At 36.1% G+C, this 20,941-nt stretch overlaps 1 protein-coding gene across 8 annotated transcripts in view; it reads right to left on the bottom strand.

The window, feature by feature from the left end:
* The window catches only part of LOC121373371 (tight junction protein ZO-1-like), a 136,652-nt gene that overhangs the window by 22,348 nt on the left and 93,363 nt on the right, over nt 1-20,941 (bottom strand). For 7 of the 8 annotated variants that reach the window (XM_041499983.1, XM_041499987.1, XM_041499986.1 and 4 more), the window contains 11 exons: nt 18,128-18,178; nt 17,492-17,587; nt 16,433-16,723; nt 15,509-15,606; nt 14,565-14,789; nt 13,680-13,734; nt 12,635-12,775; nt 11,747-11,907; nt 9,026-9,258; nt 5,733-5,909; nt 4,696-5,097 (listed from right to left, as the gene is read on the bottom strand). In XM_041499983.1, the coding sequence (XP_041355917.1) occupies nt 4,696-5,097; nt 5,733-5,909; nt 9,026-9,258; nt 11,747-11,907; nt 12,635-12,775; nt 13,680-13,734; nt 14,565-14,789; nt 15,509-15,606; nt 16,433-16,723; nt 17,492-17,587; nt 18,128-18,178 (1,930 nt within the window). Of the gene's footprint in view, nt 1-289; nt 650-768; nt 5,098-5,732; nt 5,910-9,025; nt 9,259-11,746; nt 11,908-12,634; nt 12,776-13,679; nt 13,735-14,564; nt 14,790-15,508; nt 15,607-16,432; nt 16,724-17,491; nt 17,588-18,127; nt 18,179-20,941 lie in introns of those variants that run through there. The other variant, XR_005958072.1, reaches the window with a different exon arrangement.

Genomic DNA, 20,941 nt, shown 5'->3' with positions numbered 1-20,941 from the left:
GATCATAAGTGACACCCAGTAGAATATTAAAAAAAACAAACACCCTATGCATGGACAGCTTTACTGTTGGTTTGTAGACTATTATGCCCACTTTCCGTAAAAGCATATTGTCACAGACCACTGACCTATTTAATGGCCTTAACAAAGTATTACCTGAACAAAAATAATTTGATTTGTCCCTAAATGTACTTTATTCAACCATCTTCATTTATTAATGACATAGTGTAAAAATAATCGAATTATGGCAATGGTCCAAAACTAAAATATCTGAGAGGGATGACATGGATTTCACTCCATCATGGCTCAGTTACGGTGATGTGATAGCTAGATTTGGTTTCCAACAATTAATGTAATTTGTATTTATTATCCATTTTTAGAGAAATAAGGTCCTTAAATCTGTGACAGTATGCCTTTACTGCGATTCCACGCGTGACTTATGCATGTTTCCAAGCTCGGAAATGTGCTTTTCGGTATTTGTATTTTCACAAGCAGATTACACCACGAAACGTGACACCTTCAGAGTGTACTTTTATATGCTGCTAGAAAATACTTTCCATTATGACACCACTGTGCTGAAAGATCTTAATATAGGTCAATGAATGCCGCACGCAGAATCGTATGTATGGAAAAGGTACTGTGTATCTGGGGCCTAATTCACAAAAGTCTCTTAGGCTCTGCCAGACAACAAAGCATCCTCTTTGCAAGTCTTTTAGCATTGCACTGCGAGATCACAAAGTTGTGAGAGATTAGTGAATTAGGCCCCGGGACTGTATCAATAAACTTGTGAACAGAAACGTGTATAAAACTGTGTTAATGAAAAGCGGGCTTTGGAAGCCCTTGGTATTGAGTATATAATGTGATAAATAAAATGTCACTTACAACCTTGTTTTCGATGGAATAAAATGTGTATGTACAGTGAAAATCTTCTACAACAATCAACCTGTCATTAACCGATAACCTGCCTATAGTAGACAAACTATTACACAGGAGAACGTTTCACAATGGACAGCCTATCAAAATGAATGAATCATATAGAATAACCTAATACAATAAACAAGTTATTACAATTGACAGCCTGTCAACAAAGGACACCTAAAAACCTTACAAATATAATCCTTTATGAGCAAGTGATTTGTATTTGCAGGTTCACAGATGTACACAAATTTGGGATACTTTCTAAAACGTTCTCATTAGAAAAGTGCTTAATAAAGGTGATCTTTACAAAACAAGTGACTGTACTTACTAGGTGTCCTTTACAGCAGGTTACAATATATATATGTATTTACAAATGAAAAGAAAGGAATACTTGCTTACTGACAACCCAGCCCATTGTAAATGGAGTTTATCATAGTAATTACGACATCTGGTCAAACAACTGATGAATTCTGCTGCCACGACAACCAGCAAGCAATGTTTGTGTATTCTTCCCAGACATGGCAGCACATGAAAAGCTGATATGGCAGCTGTGGCATTTAATCAAACGAGAGAAGAAACCTGCTGCCACCACATAGGCTACTCTTGTCAAGGGATCTTTTACATGTATATTCCCCACACAGTAAACCACTGCATTTACTATAGAAACTGTAGATGCCCTCAGACCGGTACATCACCCATTGGTGTGATATTCAAACATATTACACCTCAACTAAACCCTTCACTACAGAATAGATGATTCCTAGATGGTTTGATAAATATTCGGTATTATTAATATTCTTTTATTATTATTAAACATACAGATGGCTCTTTAACAGAGATGTCCAGATGTTCAGGCTAGAGTTACTACCACGTGGTCAGCAGTATGAGACAAGAAACCACCACAGAGGATACTATTTTTGATTATCAGCAATCACAGACAACTTATAGCATGGTCATTAATGTACCTGTACTAGAGAACTGGTTGGAATGGGGAAAACCACCAAACAGTTTCGATCCCCAAACCTCCCATACCTCAGGTGTTACTATCCAATGCCATTTGCACATTATAGTGTACATATAGATAACTATTCATAATTAAAACAACATGAACCATAAACATTAATGCTCCAAACTGTTTGGAATGGGAAAAGTTTGAAAGTCTACTAACAATGATTTGATCCCAAAACCTTTCATACCGTAGGAATGGCATTTGAACAGTATATAGTGAGCAGGTAAAAAAACCCACACAATGCTATACCTTGGTCACTAATGTAACAGTTCAAGTGGGAAAATAATTTTAAAAGGGTTTTGATCCCCAAACCTCTCATATTCATTTGCACTATATACATAATGCAGGTGAAAAATCTACATATATATATATATATATATATATAAATATACACAACAGGAAACTTTATGAGCACTATAAATATCAACAAAAATAAAAAGTTCCCACAAACATTTGTATTTTGAAAACATGTAAAGTATATAACATTAACAATAACAACAATTAAACATGCCCCAACCATTATGTACCATTTTTTAACAGCATGCCCCCATGAAATTAAACCCCCAAGTGTTCTATATAATCAATTTTACAATTCAACCCCTAACAGTCTGCTAAAATACAATCCTTAAACAACTTTCTAAAATAGAAAAGCATTTTGGTAAAGTTACATTCAAGAACATTGTTTTAAACTTGTTGAAGATATTCATTCAATAAAAGTAAACCAAACAAGAAATGATGTTGGCTTTGTCAAGCTCTGTTAGTTTTGAACAACCTAGAACTTAGAACAAATATTTCATATATTACATCTTATGTTAAATGTTGATTTTTAACTAAACTATTTTGATTATAGGAAGAATAGCGAGTGACAGAGAGAGAATGAAAGGATCGGAGAAGGTTAATAACAATGAGATAATTATGCAGGATTTGACAAAATCCATTAACAAACAAACATTGTGCATAGCTGACATCAGTTTGTTTTGTACAAATGTCATCAATTGACATAATTTTTCACAAACATTAGTTACTTCACAAAACTGAAGTAGGCTTTCATGATTAATGTCTTTTTGCATGATTAATGCTATTTTTGCACTATTTTGAAAAACAAGTCATTTTGCACAAGTGATATCATTTTCATTTTGCACAAGTGATATCATTTTCATTTTGCACAAGTGATATCATTTTCATTTTGCACAAGTGATATCATTTTGCACAAGTGATATCATTTTCATTTTGCACAAGTGATATCATTTTGCACAAGTGATATCATTTTGCACTGCTGCCATAATTGCGGACATATTTTGTCGTTTTTATTAAGACTTCACTTTGCGCAATTCATGTCTTTTTGCTTTTCTCATTTCATTAAAAGAAATGACATTTTTGCTTCAGACTTCATTTCGCAGCATTGTCATTATTTTGCTGATGCCACTTAAACATGGCTCACTATTTTGCACTACCATTTTGCGAAACTTGTGTCCTTTTGCATCAATGAGTTATTTTTGCACAACAAATGCATTTGAACTACTTACTTTATTTTGTATGACTTGTCATTTTTTATGACCGTTGTCATTTTGCACGACCGTCATCATTTTTGCACGACTGTTGTCATTTTGCACGACTTGTCATTCTGCATAACCATCATCATTTTGTCTGACCGCTGTCATTTCGCACGACCGTTGTCATTTGCATGACTAAACAGTATGCTTATTTTTGTCAATTTGCACAAATGACTTCAATTTGCACTACAATAATAATTTTGTTGAACTGTTGCAATGCAATGTGGCAACCCCACCCACTATTACAAGTGCACTTTCCCCAGCTAACACAGGCATTCCATACTACTTAGCACTACTGCGAAACGATTGCATGCCCAATTCATACCAACTTGATGTACGATACGTTTTGGATGATAGCTATTTACAAATATTGCACGTCTTTCTAACTGCTTGGGCTGATGGCTGTAAACGGTTCATTAAAGTCTTTATAATAAAACAGGTGAAAAAGCAGTAACCATAGCAACAGATGGCATAACTATATGCAGACCATAAACAACTCTTTGTTAAAAAATACAATGTTATAATTTTGCTGCCCTTCGTTACAAAACTACAATGTCATAATTTTGCTGCCCTTCGTTACAAAAGTACAATGTCATAATTTTGCTGCCCTTCGTTACAAAATACAATGTCAAAATTTTTCTGCCATCTTAAACCATTTGTTAGAACTATTAATGTGTACAAATATTAATTGTATTAAAGTGCAGATACATGTCCTTAGCAATATACTTTTTTTTCCACCACCCCCTCCCCGCATTGAATTAATTCATCATTTACAATCTCTCAACAACAAATAAGCTTAAGGTAACAAACAGATTTCAGTTATAACAATATTAAAGTTTGCAGACAACAATTTGACAAAAAAAACTGAAAAACATATTGATACAGTTATTTCAGATCTCATTTTTCTTTAAAATCCTTAATTAACGGCAGAGTCACAATTGACAGGTCATTATTTTGGTTTTAAAAACACATTTGACCCCCTTCCCCCCAAAAATATATATATATATATATACAAAAATCTTTGCATGGTCTTGAAATGTAAAAGTTATTGTAAGCTTTTCATCCAAGAACAAGGATCAAAATATCAGTTATTGCTAACGTGGAATTCCATAGCAAAAAATGTAGAATTTTTATTTGTTCACAAGCCATCAGCACCAAAAGAAAGGGACCTAACTGTTCACCATTTTGATTTGACTGCTAGTACTAAACCCGCCTCACCTTGGCCTAGCGTAACTATGCTCCAGTGGCGGAGGAGGGGGGAAGGTATCAGAATCCCCCCCGTTGGCTGACCGATAAACGTCCCTCGCTGACCGAACACGATCCAACTCCTTGTGGTCCATGTACATCTGGTTTGCGAAAGCCTTGCCGCTGGAGTAGTCTCCCCTGAAACGTGCGTCGTAGGGGTCGGGGTCGTGTCGGATCCTGTCCAAGTGATTGTCAGATTTGTGTCGGAGGTCCTTCACTGGGCCGTTAGAGTGGTGGATCGCAACATACTCATACGGAGGTTCCGGAAGGCCGTCAGCCGGGTTGCTGGGGTAACGAGACTGGTCCACACTGTCACGTGATCGGTCGCCGTGACGATTGGGAGACGATGTGTGGACAGTGCTGTAGTTGTATCCTCTAGAAATGAAAAAGGAAAATATGTTAAATGAAAGGAATATTTGTGTAATGATTATGTCTAGAGAGTTTAAAACTGTGATTACCTGGTATATATTAGACTTGTTTTAACATATGGACAAGAGTGTGTTTGTGTGTGTGTGAGAGAAAGAGAGAGAGAGAGAGAGAGAGAGAGAGAGAGAGAGAGAGAGAGAGAGAGAGAGAGAGAGAGAGAGAGAGAGAGAGACAGAGACAGAGAGAGACAGACAGACAGACAGAGACAGACAGAGAGAGAGATATGAAAATTGTTTTGAGTGGCGAGGGAGAGAAAGAAAAGAAAGCAATGTTTAATGAAAACTCCACTCATTTCATCAGTTAAACCAACGGCTATTGGACACTTTGGTGTATGGCAAGAAGAAACTTGATGTTGCTACATAGGTTCGGTCTCTCTCCCCCTTCCTCTATCCTTCTCTCCCACCTCCCCCTCTCTTTCTCTCTCCCCCACATATCAATGTACATGTATTTAATTATGGTCAGATTATTTGCAACATTAAAAATGTATCCTATCACACAATATAATTCAAACACTTATTTCTATTAAAAAACATTTCTCAGAATATAGGGCTAATTAAATTGCACCCAAAACTATTAACACTTACCGATTAGAATTTTCATAATTTCTCATCTTCCTGTCGGCAATTTCTGCACTGCGTTCTTTCAGTGTGTATGTTTTCACCGGCACTGGGGGAGGTTCTTTCTTTTTCACCCCCGGGCCATCCTGCCTCACCCCCGGGCTGTGCGTGGATGTTGGTGACACAGGTTTCTGATCTTCTTTCCTGTAAAATATTACAAAGAATTTCACTAACATGATATAATATAGCTGATGAACCTAATTTCCAAATTATGTACCTTGCTTGTTTTGCATCGAAGTTAACTTTGAGCTACTACAAACGCCAGAACAACTTGAAACATGTAAACAAGAGTACCGGTGAGGTACATGATACGCCCATCAGGAGTTTGATGGAAAACCATAGATGCTAATGAATATGCTACGGGTATGATTACGTGACATTTTTGCAATGGGATGAATGAACAGTTTGTTTTGGACCAACCACCATCCCAAGTTGTTCCTACATGTCGTTTGATGGTCCTGTATGCATCTGTATGCAAAATGTGGTCCGAACAAGGATTTACTGTTATGTGCAGTAGACCGTGAAAAGTAGGTCACAGTGAAATAGTAATAGTACGCGACACACCGCCATCCCAAATTGTTCCTACATGTGAGGTTTGATGGTCCTGTATGCATCTATATGTAAGATATGGTCCGGACAAGAAAAAGTCAACAGATGGACAGATGGACAACACCATACCATAATAGGACCCATCATAGATGGGCATATAATTATAAGTAATTTGTAAGTAAACTAAGGTCAGCCGCTAAAAACCATGTTATACTATTGGCCTCAGAACTGTAGTTGTTAAGCCATTGAAATTCAGGCTCAAAGGTATTGGATTCATGTCCCATTGGAGGCAACAGGGAATTCATTCCAGCACCAGATTCAAGCAGAGTGGGTGCACCTTCTTCACGGGTGCAGTTATGTGCGTGTCTCTCGAGTGTATAACCCCAGTATGCATTATATGTTCCATGTATAGTGATTTCCCTAGAAATTAGGCAAGGCATGGTAGACCAAACACTTTTGGGGCATTTTCACCATTTTCGGGGCATGTAATCTGTGTTTGCTTTAATAAATGAATGGCAAAAGATATAAAAGGCATATTTTATTAATTAATAATAAATTTTTGGGTGTTTTATAAAGGCAATATTTTTAGAATTAATTAGTGAAAAAGGCTTGTTTAATCTCAGGGCAGCATGGCGCTGATTAAGGCAAGATGGTGCTAGACTACTGAGGCATGGTATGGTGTTGCACCATGCTAAAACAAGCTAGGGAAAACACTAATGTACCCCGGACGCGGGTGATACTGAGATAGCTCAACAGACAGCAATATGTTCCATGTATCCCTGACTCGGGTGATATCGAGATAGCTCAACAGACAGCAATATGTTCCATGTATCCCTGACTCGGGTGATATCGAGATAGCTCAACAGACAGCAATATGTTCCATGTATCCCTGACTCGGGTGATATCGAGATAGCTCAACAGACAGCAATATGTTCCATGTACCCAGGATGCGGGTGATACCGAGATAGCTCAACAGACAGCAATATGTTCCATGTACCCAGGATGCGGGTGATACCGAGATAGCTCAACAGACAGCAATATGTTCCATGTACCCAGGATGCGGGTGATACCGAGATAGCTCAACAGACAGCAAGCATGAAGCATGGCCATGTCAAGTTGTTCCATACCAATAGGATGAAATTGTAGTTACATCATTCATTTCATAATCACTATGAGCTGCTGTATACATTTGTGATGTCCTAACAAAAATGTCTGTCTCATGTGTTACAGGTTTATGAGGCCTTGGAAAAAACCCGAAGAAAAACTGGATTGTTTACTCTTTTATCAAATACTCAGCCTCATCTCAGGCAAGAAGAGAAAGAAAGAAGAGAAAGAAAGAAAGAAGAGAAAGAAAGAAAGAGGAGAAAGAAAGAGGAGAAAGAGGAGAAAGAAAGAAGAGAGAAAGAAAGAGGAGAAAGAAAGAAGAGAAAGAAAGAGAAGAAAGAAAGAGAAAGAAAGAAGAGAAGAAGAGAAAAAAAAGAAGAAAGAAAGAAGAAAGAGAAAAGAAAGAGGAGAAAGAAAGAGAAGAAGAGAAAAAGAAAGAGAAAGAAAGAGGAGAAAGAAAGAAGAGGAGAAAAGAAAGAGGAGAAAGAAAGAAAGAGAAAGAAAGAAAGAGGAGAAAGAAAGAGGAGAAAGAAAGAAAGAGAAGAGAAAGAAAGAGGAGAGGAGAAAGAAAGAAAGAAAGAGAAAAGAAAGAAAGAGGAGAAAGAGGAAAAGAAAGAAGAGAAAGAGAGAAGAGAAAGAAAGAAAGAGAAAGAAAGAAAGAGGAGAAAGAAAGAGGAGAAAGAAAGAAAGAGGAGAAAGAAAGAAAGAGAAAGAAAGAGGAGAAAGAAAGAGGAGAAAGAAAGAAAGAGGAGAAAGAAAGAAAGAGAAAGAAAGAAAGAGGAGAAAGAAAGAAAGAGAAAGAAAGAGGAGAAAGAAAGAAAGAAAGAAAGAGGAGAAAGAAAGAGGAGAAAGAAAGAAAGAGGAGAAAGAAAGAAAGAAGAGAAGAAAGAAAGAGGAGAAAGAAAGAAAGAGAAGAAAGAAAGAGGAGAAAGAAAGAAGAGAAAGAAAGAGGAGAAAGAAAGAAAGAGGAGAAAGAAAGAGAAGAAAGAAAGAGGAGAAAGAAAGAAAGAGGAGAAAGAAAGAAAGAGGAGAAAGAAAGAAGAGAATATCACCTGACCAGATTTTCATTTTATTTCAACTTATTTTCACGCTTACAACCCATTAAAGATTTTTAAAACAATCAGCCATTGGGATATTTGGACCAATCCACTTAGATAGGAGGAAAGTGCAATATTGCACAGGTCAGGCTAAATTGAAGAAAGAAAATGCTTTATTTAACGATACCCTCAACACATTTTATTTACAGATATATGGCGTCAGTCTTATGGTTAAGGATCACACAGATATTGAGAAGGGAAACCGCTGTCGCCACTTCATGGGCTATTCTTTTCGATTAGTAGCAAGGGATATTTTATATGCACCATCCCACAGACAGGATAGCACATACCAGGGCATTTGATATACCAGTCGTGGTGCACTGGTTAGAACAAGAAATAGCCCAATGGGCCCACTGACGGGGATCGATCCCAGACCTACCGCACTTCAAGCAAACGCTGTACCACTGAGCTACGTCCCACCCCCAGGCTAAATTGAAAACTAAATATACAGTACCGTCAAGTAAGAGGTTTTATCTATTAGTTACATCTGCTAAATGAAGAAAACAATACCTGAATTTAGCACTGATATCTAAAATCTTGGTCTTGTCAACGCGGCCAGGCTCGACGGGGTTTGCGGTACTGCGGGTGAATCGGTACGGGTCATGACCCGGGCTCCGCTCACGGCCAGACAGCCCCATGGCGCCAAACTTCTCACGCAGCTTCGTGTCATCGTGCTTGTTAGACGGGTGACTCACGTACTTGCTGTATGAGTCACTGCTGTGAGATGAGGAATCATTGTGAGCCTGGAGGAGAAAATAATACATGTGTAAAGAAAACAACAACTCAGTACATTTTAAACTACAGATATTTTGGAAAGGAAAGGAATGTTTAACAGCACCTCAGTACATTTTAAACTACAGATATTTTGGAAAGGAAAGGAATGTTCAACAGTACCTCAGTACATTTTAAACTATAGATATTTTAGAAAGAAAAGGAAAGTTTAACAATACCGTATTACATTTTAAAGTACAGATATTTTGGAAAGGAAATTGTTTTTTTAACAGCACCTTAGTAGATTTTAAAGTACAGCTATTTTGGAAAGGAAAGGAATGTTTAAAAACACCTCAGAACATTTTAAACTACAGATATTTTGGAAAGGAAAGGAATGTTTAATAGAACCTTAGTACATTTTAAACTACAGATATTTTGGAAAGGGAAGGAATGTTTACTAGAACCTTAGTACATTTTAAACTACAGCTATTTTGGAAAGGACAGGAATGTTTAATAGAACCTTAGTACATTTTAAACTACAGATATTTTGGAAAGGAAAGGAATGTTTAAAAACACCTCAGAACATTTTAAACTACAGATATTTTGGAAAGGAAAGGAATGTTTAATAGAACCTTAGTACATTTTAAACTACAGATATTTTGGAAAGGGAAGGAATGTTTACTAGAACCTTAGTACATTTTAAACTACAGATATTTTGGAAAGGACAGGAATGTTTAATAGAACCTTAGTACATTTTAAACTACAGATATTTTGGAAAGGACAGGAATGTTTAATAGAACCTTAGTACATTTTAAACTACAGATATTTTGGAAAGGAAAGGAATGTTTAATACAACCTTAGTATATTTTAAACTACAGATATTTTGGAAAGGGAAGGAATGTTTAATAGAACCTTAGTATATTTTAAACTACAGATATTTTGGAAAGGAAAGGAATGTTTAATAGAACCTTAGTATATTTTAAACTACAGATATTTTGGAAAGGAAAGGAATGTTTAAAAACACCTCAGAACATTTTAAACTACAGATATTTTGGAAAGGAAAGGAATGTTTAATAGAACCTTAGTACATTTTAAACTACAGATATTTTGGAAAGGAAAGGAATGTTTAATAGAACCTTAGTACATTTTAAACTACAGATATTTTGGAAAGGGAAGGAATGTTTAATAGAACCTTAGTACATTTTAAACTACAGATATTTTGGAAAGGACAGGAATGTTTAATAGAACCTTAGTACATTTTAAACTACAGATATTTTGGAAAGGACAGGAATGTTTAATAGAACCTTAGTACATTTTAAACTACAGATATTTTGGAAAGGACAGGAATGTTTAATAGAACCTTAGAACATTTTAAACTACAGATATTTTGGAAAGGACAGGAATGTTTAATAGAACCTTAGTACATTTTAAACTACAGATATTTTGGAAAGGACAGGAATGTTTAATTAGAACCTTAGTATATTTTAAACTACAGATATTTTGGAAAGGGAAGGAATGTTTAATAGTACCTTAGTACATTTTAAACTACAGATATTTTGGAAAGGACAGGAATGTTTAATAGAACCTTAGTACATTTTAAACTACAGCTATTTTGGAAAGGACAGGAATGTTTAATAGAACCTTAGTACATTTTAAACTACAGATATTTTGGAAAGGACAGGAATGTTTAATAGAACCTTAGTACATTTTAAACTACAGATATTTTGGAAAGGGAAGGAATGTTTAATAGAACCTTAGTACATTTTAAACTACAGATATTTTGGAAAGGACAGGAATGTTTAATAGAACCTTAGTACATTTTAAACTACAGATATTTTGGAAAGGAAAGGAATGTTTAATAGAACCTTAATACATTTTAAACTACAGATATTTTGGAAAGGAAAGGAATGTTTAACAACACCTTAGTATATTTTAAACTACAGATATTTTGGAAAGAAAAGTAATCTGTAATGACATCTAAGCACATTTTAAACATTTTGGAAAAGTAATGAATGTTTCTTTAACTCTTTCAACTTTAAAATCGGAAATCATCCTTACAAAGCCATTTTTCCAAAGTGAAATCTGTCATTTTGAACCTATGTTTAACCTCAAATTGTAATAAAACAAATAACCTAACTTGCATGTTTTTGTTCTATAATATTTCTAGGAAGTTTAATTACCCTATTAAAAATCAACACGGTTTAATTTTATGTTAAAATCCCCTACATCATGATTGTTGATGAACCTTGTTTATGATGCTCAATGACGTGATCCAAACCATTATTTTTAAAGCCATCTTAACACTACGTTATTATAAAACAGTCTTAGGTTATGTCATGTGTTGTACGTATGTAAGGCCCTAAGACGGTTTTACAACACTGTAATACTTAGATAGCTTCGAAAATCTGTAGCTTGAATGTAAAAAATTATGTCAATATAAGATTTAGAAAATCTGTAGCTTGAATGTTAAACATTATGTCAATATAAGATTAAGAAAATCTGTAGCTTGACAGTACAAACCCTTGGTTCGTGAGAATGAACTGGAGGCGGGTGACTGGGGGAATTATGCTGAGCGGCAGGTTTGTTTGGTACGAAATCTGCATGGTACAAATCGGCTGACCCGTATCGGTCCCTGTGAGGGCCGAGTCGATCCTGAGGCAAGTCATGTGACTTCCCTTGACCTACAAAAGAAAACAATCATCAACGCTAGATTCAAACAGATGAATAATCAACATTGGGTAAGGGTTAAAATTATTTATTATCAAGATTATAATTCTAACATCACGGTTTAATCTGGACCCAAAAACGTATTACCCATTTCAGGGGGCGAGACGCAGCCCAGTGGTAAAGTGTTCTCTTGATGCACGGTCAGTCTAGGATCATCGATCCTTGTCGGTGGGCTCACTGGGATATTTTTCGTTCCAGCCAATGCACAACAACTGGTATATCAAATGTGTGGTATGTGCTATCTTATCTGTGGGATGATGCATATAAAAGATCCCTATCTATTAATGGAAAACTATAGTGGGTTTTCTCTCTAAGACTATATGTCAGAATTACCATATGTTTGACATCCAATAGCTGATGTTAATCAATGTGCTCTAGTGGTGTCGTTAAACCAAACAAACTTTTATTAACCATTTCATGAATTTGATCACAAAATCTGCAGCCAAATTCAAGTTACATTTAGTCAAATAGTAAAAAATGACAGCACATTTATAAAAGACATTTTCATATTAGCTTTTTGATGAATCAGTAAAGAAATAAATTCCCTTCAGTTCAACTTCACTTTGTATTTGATGATTTGGCAAGTGATGGCTTAAACCTTGGAACGTACTCACCAACATTACAACCAAATAATGCCTTTTATTTTAATTTACATACTTGATAAAATAATCAAAAACTTACCATCTTGCATTCTTGATCGTAACCTCTCACTGGGGGTCAAGGTAGCGTAGGGGTCGATGTTAGCACGACTATGAGATTGTCGGGGCATGCTGTCGCCGTAGTAAGATGGGTAGTAGCGGTCTTCAGGACGAATCTCATTGGCTGTTAAATAAGAGAATGAATTTCATTGGCTGTTAAATATGTTAATGAATTTTCATTGTCTGTTGTTACATAAGGGAATGACTTTCATTGGCTGTTAAATGTACAAATGAACTACACTGGCTTCTAAATAAATAAATGAATTTCGTTTGCTGTTAAATAAAATTAATTTTCAATAACAGTTAAACAAATGTATTTCATTGGCTGTTAAATATATCAATAAATTTTTAATGGATGTTAAATAATGGAATGAATTTGATTAGCTGTTAAATACAGTTGAATCCCGTTGGCTCGAACCCTGTCGGTGCTCAAGAAAGTAGTCAACCCATTGGGTAGTTCGACCTAACCATTCAGACAACAACGTGTAAGTGTAACTCGGAACTTCATTCTAGGTTCGAGTGTTGCAGTGTATTCAACCCTTTCGAGTTCGACCCCACGAGATTCTACTGTATATAATGAATTTTCAATGTTTGTTATTAAATAAATCAATTAATTTCATTGTTAAGTAAACAAATGGATTTCATTGGCTGTAAAAAAACAAAAACACTTTAATGTTTTGTTATTGTTTGTTTTTTAAAGTAAATCAATGCATTCGAATGGTTTAAAATAGGGACAGGATCAATTTTTCATTGACACTAAAATATCTTGAAAGTTGTATTTAGACGTTTTTCATCTCTGAATCATATTGCATCAACCATTTAGTTTTAAGTATGTGAAAAGAATTTGAAAAGAGGGGTATTAATGGTACAACATATATACAGTGATTCTCCTCTAAACTGGACACCCTTAGGACCAAGTTAAAAGTTTGGCATTAACGGATATCTGGTTTAGAGAGGTTAAGTTCTGTACTGAGGGTCCGTTTTGAGAGGTTTAACTGTATAACTAATGTATCAAATAATGTACCCACCATCTTGAGATCTCAGCTGGTTATCAGGTCTTGAATACCGGTCTTGTGGCGAGCCCTGCAAATACAAACATGGAAACTGTGATACTTTCTACAGCGAAGAAATCCATTCACACACCATCATTTACAAACCATGGCCACTATTGCATCAATTTTAAATGTATAGTGAACTGTCCAAACTATAGTCATCATCCTACAAAAATGTTTTTTGTAAATAATTTCAGTATAGTTTAACATAAAAAGAAAAGGAAAAGTGTTTTGGAAATAAGAGGTCATCCTCGGGGGTGTCGTGGTTAAGCCATCAAACATAAGGCTGGTAGGTCCAAAAACATACAGCCTAATCCTAGATCACAGTATACAACATGGCGCAACTACTCGATAGTCTAGTAGCGTGTACTGAAAAACCAGTTGACTGGGACTGAATTTTAGTTGGTCTGGCGATTTTGACATGACCAAATGTGTATAGTAACAGGCGACGGCCACTGTATAGTGTGAACGGGTTGTGACTCTAGACATGACGCGACTGTCCAGTTGAGTCGCGTTGTCTAATGCAGGGGTGGGAATTGGTGAACTGTAAAAAAGAGGAAATCTAAAGGGGTCCCTGAAATTCTTGAAATTCTAAGTTAAAATCTGTGCCATCTGACACATTTTGGAAGAAAGAACGATTAAAATGCGAGGAAGCGCAATGTTCCATGAGAGGAAAACAGCTGATCCGAGGAGAATTTCCACCCCTGCTAATGTGATGTAGGCTTTAACTGCTGCGTACTGTATGGAGAAGGCATTGTAAGTTGGAACATTTACACCTGATCCACTTGTTCTTTAAAAGCAATAAACTATAATTCAATTAATGTACAATACACACTGTGAAATACTTTCATCACTACGTACCATGTTGTAGCTGGGTGGAGAGGGGTAGGGGGGAATCCCGGGTATCTTGTCCATCGTGTTAATGCTGGGGTCAGACGATGACCTCACGAGACGTTTCTTCTGCATGGGCGACATGTCAAGGTCATCTTGAGCGCGACTCAGATCCATGTCACTCTCAGGCGAGCCTGCGAAACTCAGTCTGTTTGGCATCGGGAAGAGGAAGTCATCACTAATGTCATCTTCCGGCTGTTATAACAAGAAATTAATGTGTGAGAAGAATTGTAAATTATTACATGAATAAAACTAATGAATGAATGTTTAACCTGAGAACATGTTGTTCAGCATAATGTCATTATTTCTTATGCATGTTTCAGAGATCATTACACAATTAAAAAAAGTTAAATAGTGATTGCTAATTAATTTTCAACTGATTATTAACCGCCGCTAATAAGAATTTTGAAAACATTATGTTCACTGTTGACAACATCCAAGCACAAAAGATACATTGGCTAGTGGATGTCGCACAAAGGTAAATACATAAAGATTATTTATATAAAATTTAAAATTCTATATTTATGTAAAAACACACTGTAAAGAGCTGTCCAAAATGTTTTAAGAATTACAGGTTAGAGAGAGAGAGAGTTTTACAAATTAATGAACTACACATATTAATATCAACTTAAAATGCAAAAAACAAAAAAGAAAGATAAAAACCCCACAAAACATATACAAAAGCAGTTACTGAAAGGAAAGAAAAAAAGTTACAGTTTGTTCTAACAACGCTGCTAGAGTATTTTAATTAATTAATATTGTATATAAAATATTTCCTCTGAAGACTGTCAGAATTATCAAATGTCTGACATTCACAATCAACATACTCTAGTGGTGTCGTTAAACAAAAAGGAGAGACTTCACCCACCCCCATCTCCAACTAGGCATGAACCTTGAATAGAAGAAACACAAACCTTCTTCTCGGACATCCATATCTGTCTCCGCTGTTGACTCTCAATGGTTTCACACAGTCGGGGAAACCAGCTCTCAGTCGTGTTGTGAGGAAGTATGCCTGGAAAACAACACACGATACAATACAGTGTTCTGTTAGTATTTAAATAACAAAGTCAAATACAATGGTTTCACACAGTCGGGGAAACCAGCTCTTGGTCGTGTTGTGAGGAAGTATGCCTGGAACACAACACACGATACAATACAGTGTTCTGTTAGTATTTAAATAACAAAGTCAAATACAATCTATATTTATATCTTGTTTATAAACATTTGTAAAACTAATTTCTTACTAATAAACAAGTGCGAGTAGAGTTTATATAATGAAAATAAATGCAAATGGAATTTCTCTTACTTATTACATTATTACATGAATAACACTGATCTCTTAAAAATAAATATTTGTAAAGAATACAATTTAAATCAATTTAAATTTTGTAAAACTTCAAACATGTAAATTTATATTTTGTTAATTATAAATATTTGTAAAGAGTACAATTCATATTTTGTTAATATTTATAAAATATTTAACTTGTAAATAACTGCAAGTTGAATTTTATATCTTGTCAATAAATACTTATAAAGAGTCAAATTTATATACTTTATTAAAATTTGTAAAAGTTCCAACTTACAATTAAATGCAAGTAGAATGTACCAATATATCTTGTTAATAAATCTTTGTAAAGAGTAAAGATTTTAAACTTGCAAATAAGTGCAAGCAGAACTTATACTTTAAAAATAAATGGGATTACAACTTCCATCTTACTTGTAAACAAATGTGAGTAGAACTTATATTTTGAAAATAAATGTGTTTACGACTTCCATCTTACTTGTAAACAAATGCAAGTAGAACTTATATTTTGAAAATAAATATGTTTACGACTTACTTGTAAATAAATGTGAGTAGAATTTCTCCAGTTTCTCATTATGCTCGAAAACTTTCTTTGGGTTTTTGCTATGTCCCCGGTACTTGGACCTGATTTCCTTGACGGCCTGTTTCGACTCCGGTTTCAGGAATACCGTGATGGGACAGTACTGGGCGTAGTTGAGCCGGTCCACGTGGTGTGGGGTCACGTCCAGCAGACAGTGCCGACGCTTAGCGATCGCGTCTCGGATAGCGCCAAGTCGGATAATACCTGATTTTAACTTCTTGTCCTCGTCCAGGCCTTTCCCAGTTTCTGAATATAATAAAGACATTTTTATTATAACAAACAGTCAATGAATAATCTCTGAAATGGTCAGACTAAGACCACAGCAAAATAAATAAATAAATATTTGTTTAATGACACCTCAGCAACCAGTTCTTCAATAGGAACTTTAAACTGATCCATATAGGTTGCACACCACCATTAATTTTTGCATATATTTCAATGTAATTGTTATGTCAGCATAAAACACTGACAGAATCTGAACGACAAAATCGTATCTCTGGACAATGCAGTCGAATGGACATTTGACAAAATAGTGGTTGATTCCATGAATCTCTATCTAGTGTCTCGTCTATAGGAAGGAAGGAAATTGTTTATTTAACGACGCACTCAACTCATTTTATTTACAGTTATATGGCGTTGGACATATGGTTAAGGACGAGGATGAGATATTCGGGCAAAATGTGCTAATCTGAGGCCATTTTACCATGTATTTTCATCATTCTACCAACAAAATTAGTTGCAGTTCATATAAATATACGTAGTGATTAGGTTGCACCCCTATATAGCTGTTTGGCTGTAATGCTAATACGAATAAATCTTGTTGTTCGATTCGGGCATTTTCATTTTAATTCTGACAAAAACCAGCCTGCCCACCCCCCTCCCTCCCCAAAATGGGAGCCTGTACGCCCATGTCTGCCTCTACCAATAAAGTAGTAAGGGATCTTTTATCTGCACTTTTCTATCGACAAGAAACCAGCTAACACGTCTGTTAATCGACAAGCTAGAAACACGTACGTGGGAATTCAAACTTGTCAGGAAACATAGCTTTTAGCCTCTCCCTCGCTATGTCTGCAATAGCTCCGAAAATGACGACAGGACGAATAAAGCCAGCTGGAAAAAAAATAAAATTGTACAATATTTTGTTTAACGACTTCACTAGAGTTCATTGATTAATGAAACATTTGATAATTCCAACAAAGCCTTCAGAGGAAACCTACTACATTTTTCCATTAGCAGCAAGGGATCTTTTACATTAACTTTTCCAGACAGGACAGCACATACCTTGGCCATTGATATACCCTGGTCAGGCTGCTGGTGCTCTCTTGCACTTGCCAGTGTGGGCAGTCCCTCCTTCCACCCACCCCAAACCCTTTCCTATCCTGGACAGAAGAGCCGGCAAAAGTCAACACATGTGCCCATGACAGGTGTGCACTACAACAGCTTGCTCTGAATGTGCCTTATGATCTGACCTGACTTCAGGACTACACTTACTTGTAGGTCTGGATGGTTCAGGTTACAGTGGAATCTAGACTGCAAGCTATAATTACATTAAAAAAACCTGGAGTTGAAAAATTCTAGCAACTGGGGTGGGGGGCATATAGTTAGGTGATTTAGCATGGTAAAATTCATGTCATTATTCAAACAACTTACGTTCAGTCAAAATAACTCTCTCATAAGCAGGATACTTTGTAGTGAGTCCAGCTGCAAACACAAAACAAAACAATATTTTAGACATTTTTGTCAACATTTTAATTCATTAAAGTGAAACTTGTTACTCCTAATTGAAATGCAAATTAATAATTTTGTTTGAGTACTTATTTTAATTCATTTTGTATTACCAAAAATATGAATGAAATTCGGACATTCTGCTACAGGTAACTACAATTTATATTTAATATTACCAGTAGCAGACAATGAATCCATGCTATTTATTCTAAGGCAATTTGATAGCCACTTAATTAATTAGTCAGTAATATTAGGTAAACACACAAAGCATATGGTTGTGTGAGAGAGAGAGAGAGAGAGAGAGAGAGAGAGAGAGAGAGAGAGAGAGAGAGAGAGAGAGAGAGAGAGAGAGAGAGGGAGAGAGGGAGGAGGGGAGAGAGGGAGAGGGGGAGGGAGGGAGGGAGGGAGAGGAGAGAGAGGAGAGAGAGAGAGAGAAGGGAGAGAGAGGGAGGGAGGAGAGAGAGAGAGGGAGAGGGAGAGAGGGGAAGAGAGGGAGAGGGAGAGAGAGAGAGAGAGAGAGAGAGAGAGAGAGAGAGAGAGAGAGAGAGAGAGAGAGAGAGAGAGAGAGAGAGAGAGAGAGAGAGAGAGAGAGGGAGGGAGGGAGGGAGGGAGAGAGGGAGGGAGGGAGAGAGAGAGAGAGGAGAAGGAAGAGAGAGAGAGAGAGAGAGAGAGAGAGAGAGAGAGAGAGAGAGAGAGAGAGAGAGAGAGAGAGAGAGAGAGAGAGAGAGAGAGAGAGGAGGAGAGAGAGAGGAAGAGGAGAGGGAGAGGGAGAGGGGAGAGAGAGAGAGAGAGAGAGAGAGAGAGAGAGAGAGAGAGAGAGAGAGAGAGAGAGAGAGAGAGAGGGAGAGCGAGAGAGAAAGATGATGAATTTTAAAACTGGGCATTCAGTCAACACCCTTATATCCATATAACCTAGAAATATGTCCAATGGACACCGAATCCCCACTAATGTGCAACTAGACAGATGAATACACATATAAAAACAGACAGCTCAAATAACATACATATGAGCTGAATAACATAACATAACATAACACCTAACTGTAGCTGGGGACATATAAAAACCTCACAAATCCTACCATGCCAAGAACCACACAATGAAGAAAACACTGTACACTTTACATGCAACAATTAAACTCTGACCGGCAAATCCACCACATAGCTTCAACATGCAGTTGTAGGATACTAACTCTGCTCAATTTAACACAGTATAAAAGGTTGTTTTTTGTTTATTGACACCACTGGAGCACACTGATTAATTAATACAGCCCTTGAAATTCATGACAGCAATCTGCAAAGCCAGTGCAAAAAGCTGCTATAAAATTGCTTTAAACAGCATTTTTATTGTTACTAGATACTTTACTTTGTTATTATTTGGGATCTTTTATACCGTACTTTCATACCAAGGTTTTTTATATATACGTACCAAAAAATATGGTGGCTCAAAAAATAATAAGAGATGTTGGCAAATTATGGTAAACGAACCACGAGCAAGATTTTAATGTGGAATGCAAATATTAATAGCTCTAAAGAGGATAATATTTTTGGGGCAACTAACACCATTATTTTTTAATATGTAAGTCGCCCAAACAGGACATTGGTCGCCAAATGCGACCTGGCCACAGGCCGTTTCGAGCCCTGCACCAATCATGGGCAACGGGTTGTGATGGGGGAAAAAAACAACAATCAGAGAATTGGTCCACTGAGGGGGTTCGATCACTAGTCCCAAGCACCTCAAACAAGTGCTCTACTAACTGAGCTAGATTCTGCCCCTACAGTGTGAACAGGCAATATCAGTAATCAGTGTATTTAAAACACATTCAATCTACACAAGTCAACCTAATTTATGGAGGGGTGAGTTATGAGAATGGCAGTGAAGCATGCACTTCAGCATCAGGGGAAGGAACCGAGTGCGAGGTAGTCAGATGGATGGAGCACAAAAATTCCAATCTTAAAAAATGTTTGCACATCTTTGAACTACATTTGTTTTTTGTTTTTTAAACTGGTACAAAAATATTATACATTTTTTTCCATAGATTCAGAAATAATATAAGATTTAAAACCCAAAACAGAACACTACTAAATAAGTAAAAAAAGCATATAAAGGCTTTATCAAAGCAGATTGCCTAGTACTGAAAAGCGCCATGAAATAAGAAACTCGTAACTATAAGTATGAGAAGCTGTTAAGTCATCTGGCTATGATTTAAATTCATTAGACTGCCAATTTTTTTTTTAAATAATAGTTGTACACATACTAACAGATTTTCAAAAGATTTAAACAGAAAAACAAAACCTGAAACGAGACTAGTTTACTTAGTCTAACAGAAGGCAGTTTCAATGTTAATAAAAGTAATTTATTTTATCTAATTGGTTACAGTAATATTTTATTTTACTTTATTATGTAAGTTCACAACAGAATATCGTAATGTTTAATTGAAATAATCTGATATTATCCGAGATCAGTGTCAGTATGATATGTACATGCACTTACAAATGTATACTATGCATATATGTACAAATGTGTGTGTGTATGTACGTATGTACATATGTATATATACACACACACATAAACACAAACACAGGCACAAACACAAACAAGACAAAAACATATCTTGGAAACAAACTATTATTGAAGAAAATGTTTTATTTAACGACACACTCGACACATTTTATTTACGGTTATATGGCGTCAGATATATGGTTAAGGACCACAAAGATATTGAGGGAGGAAACCTGCTG

The sequence above is a fragment of the Gigantopelta aegis genome, chromosome 5, assembly GCF_016097555.1.
Source record: "Gigantopelta aegis isolate Gae_Host chromosome 5, Gae_host_genome, whole genome shotgun sequence".
Taxonomy (NCBI): domain Eukaryota; kingdom Metazoa; phylum Mollusca; class Gastropoda; order Neomphalida; family Peltospiridae; genus Gigantopelta; species Gigantopelta aegis.
This window is presented reverse-complemented; position numbering and strand designations above follow the sequence as displayed.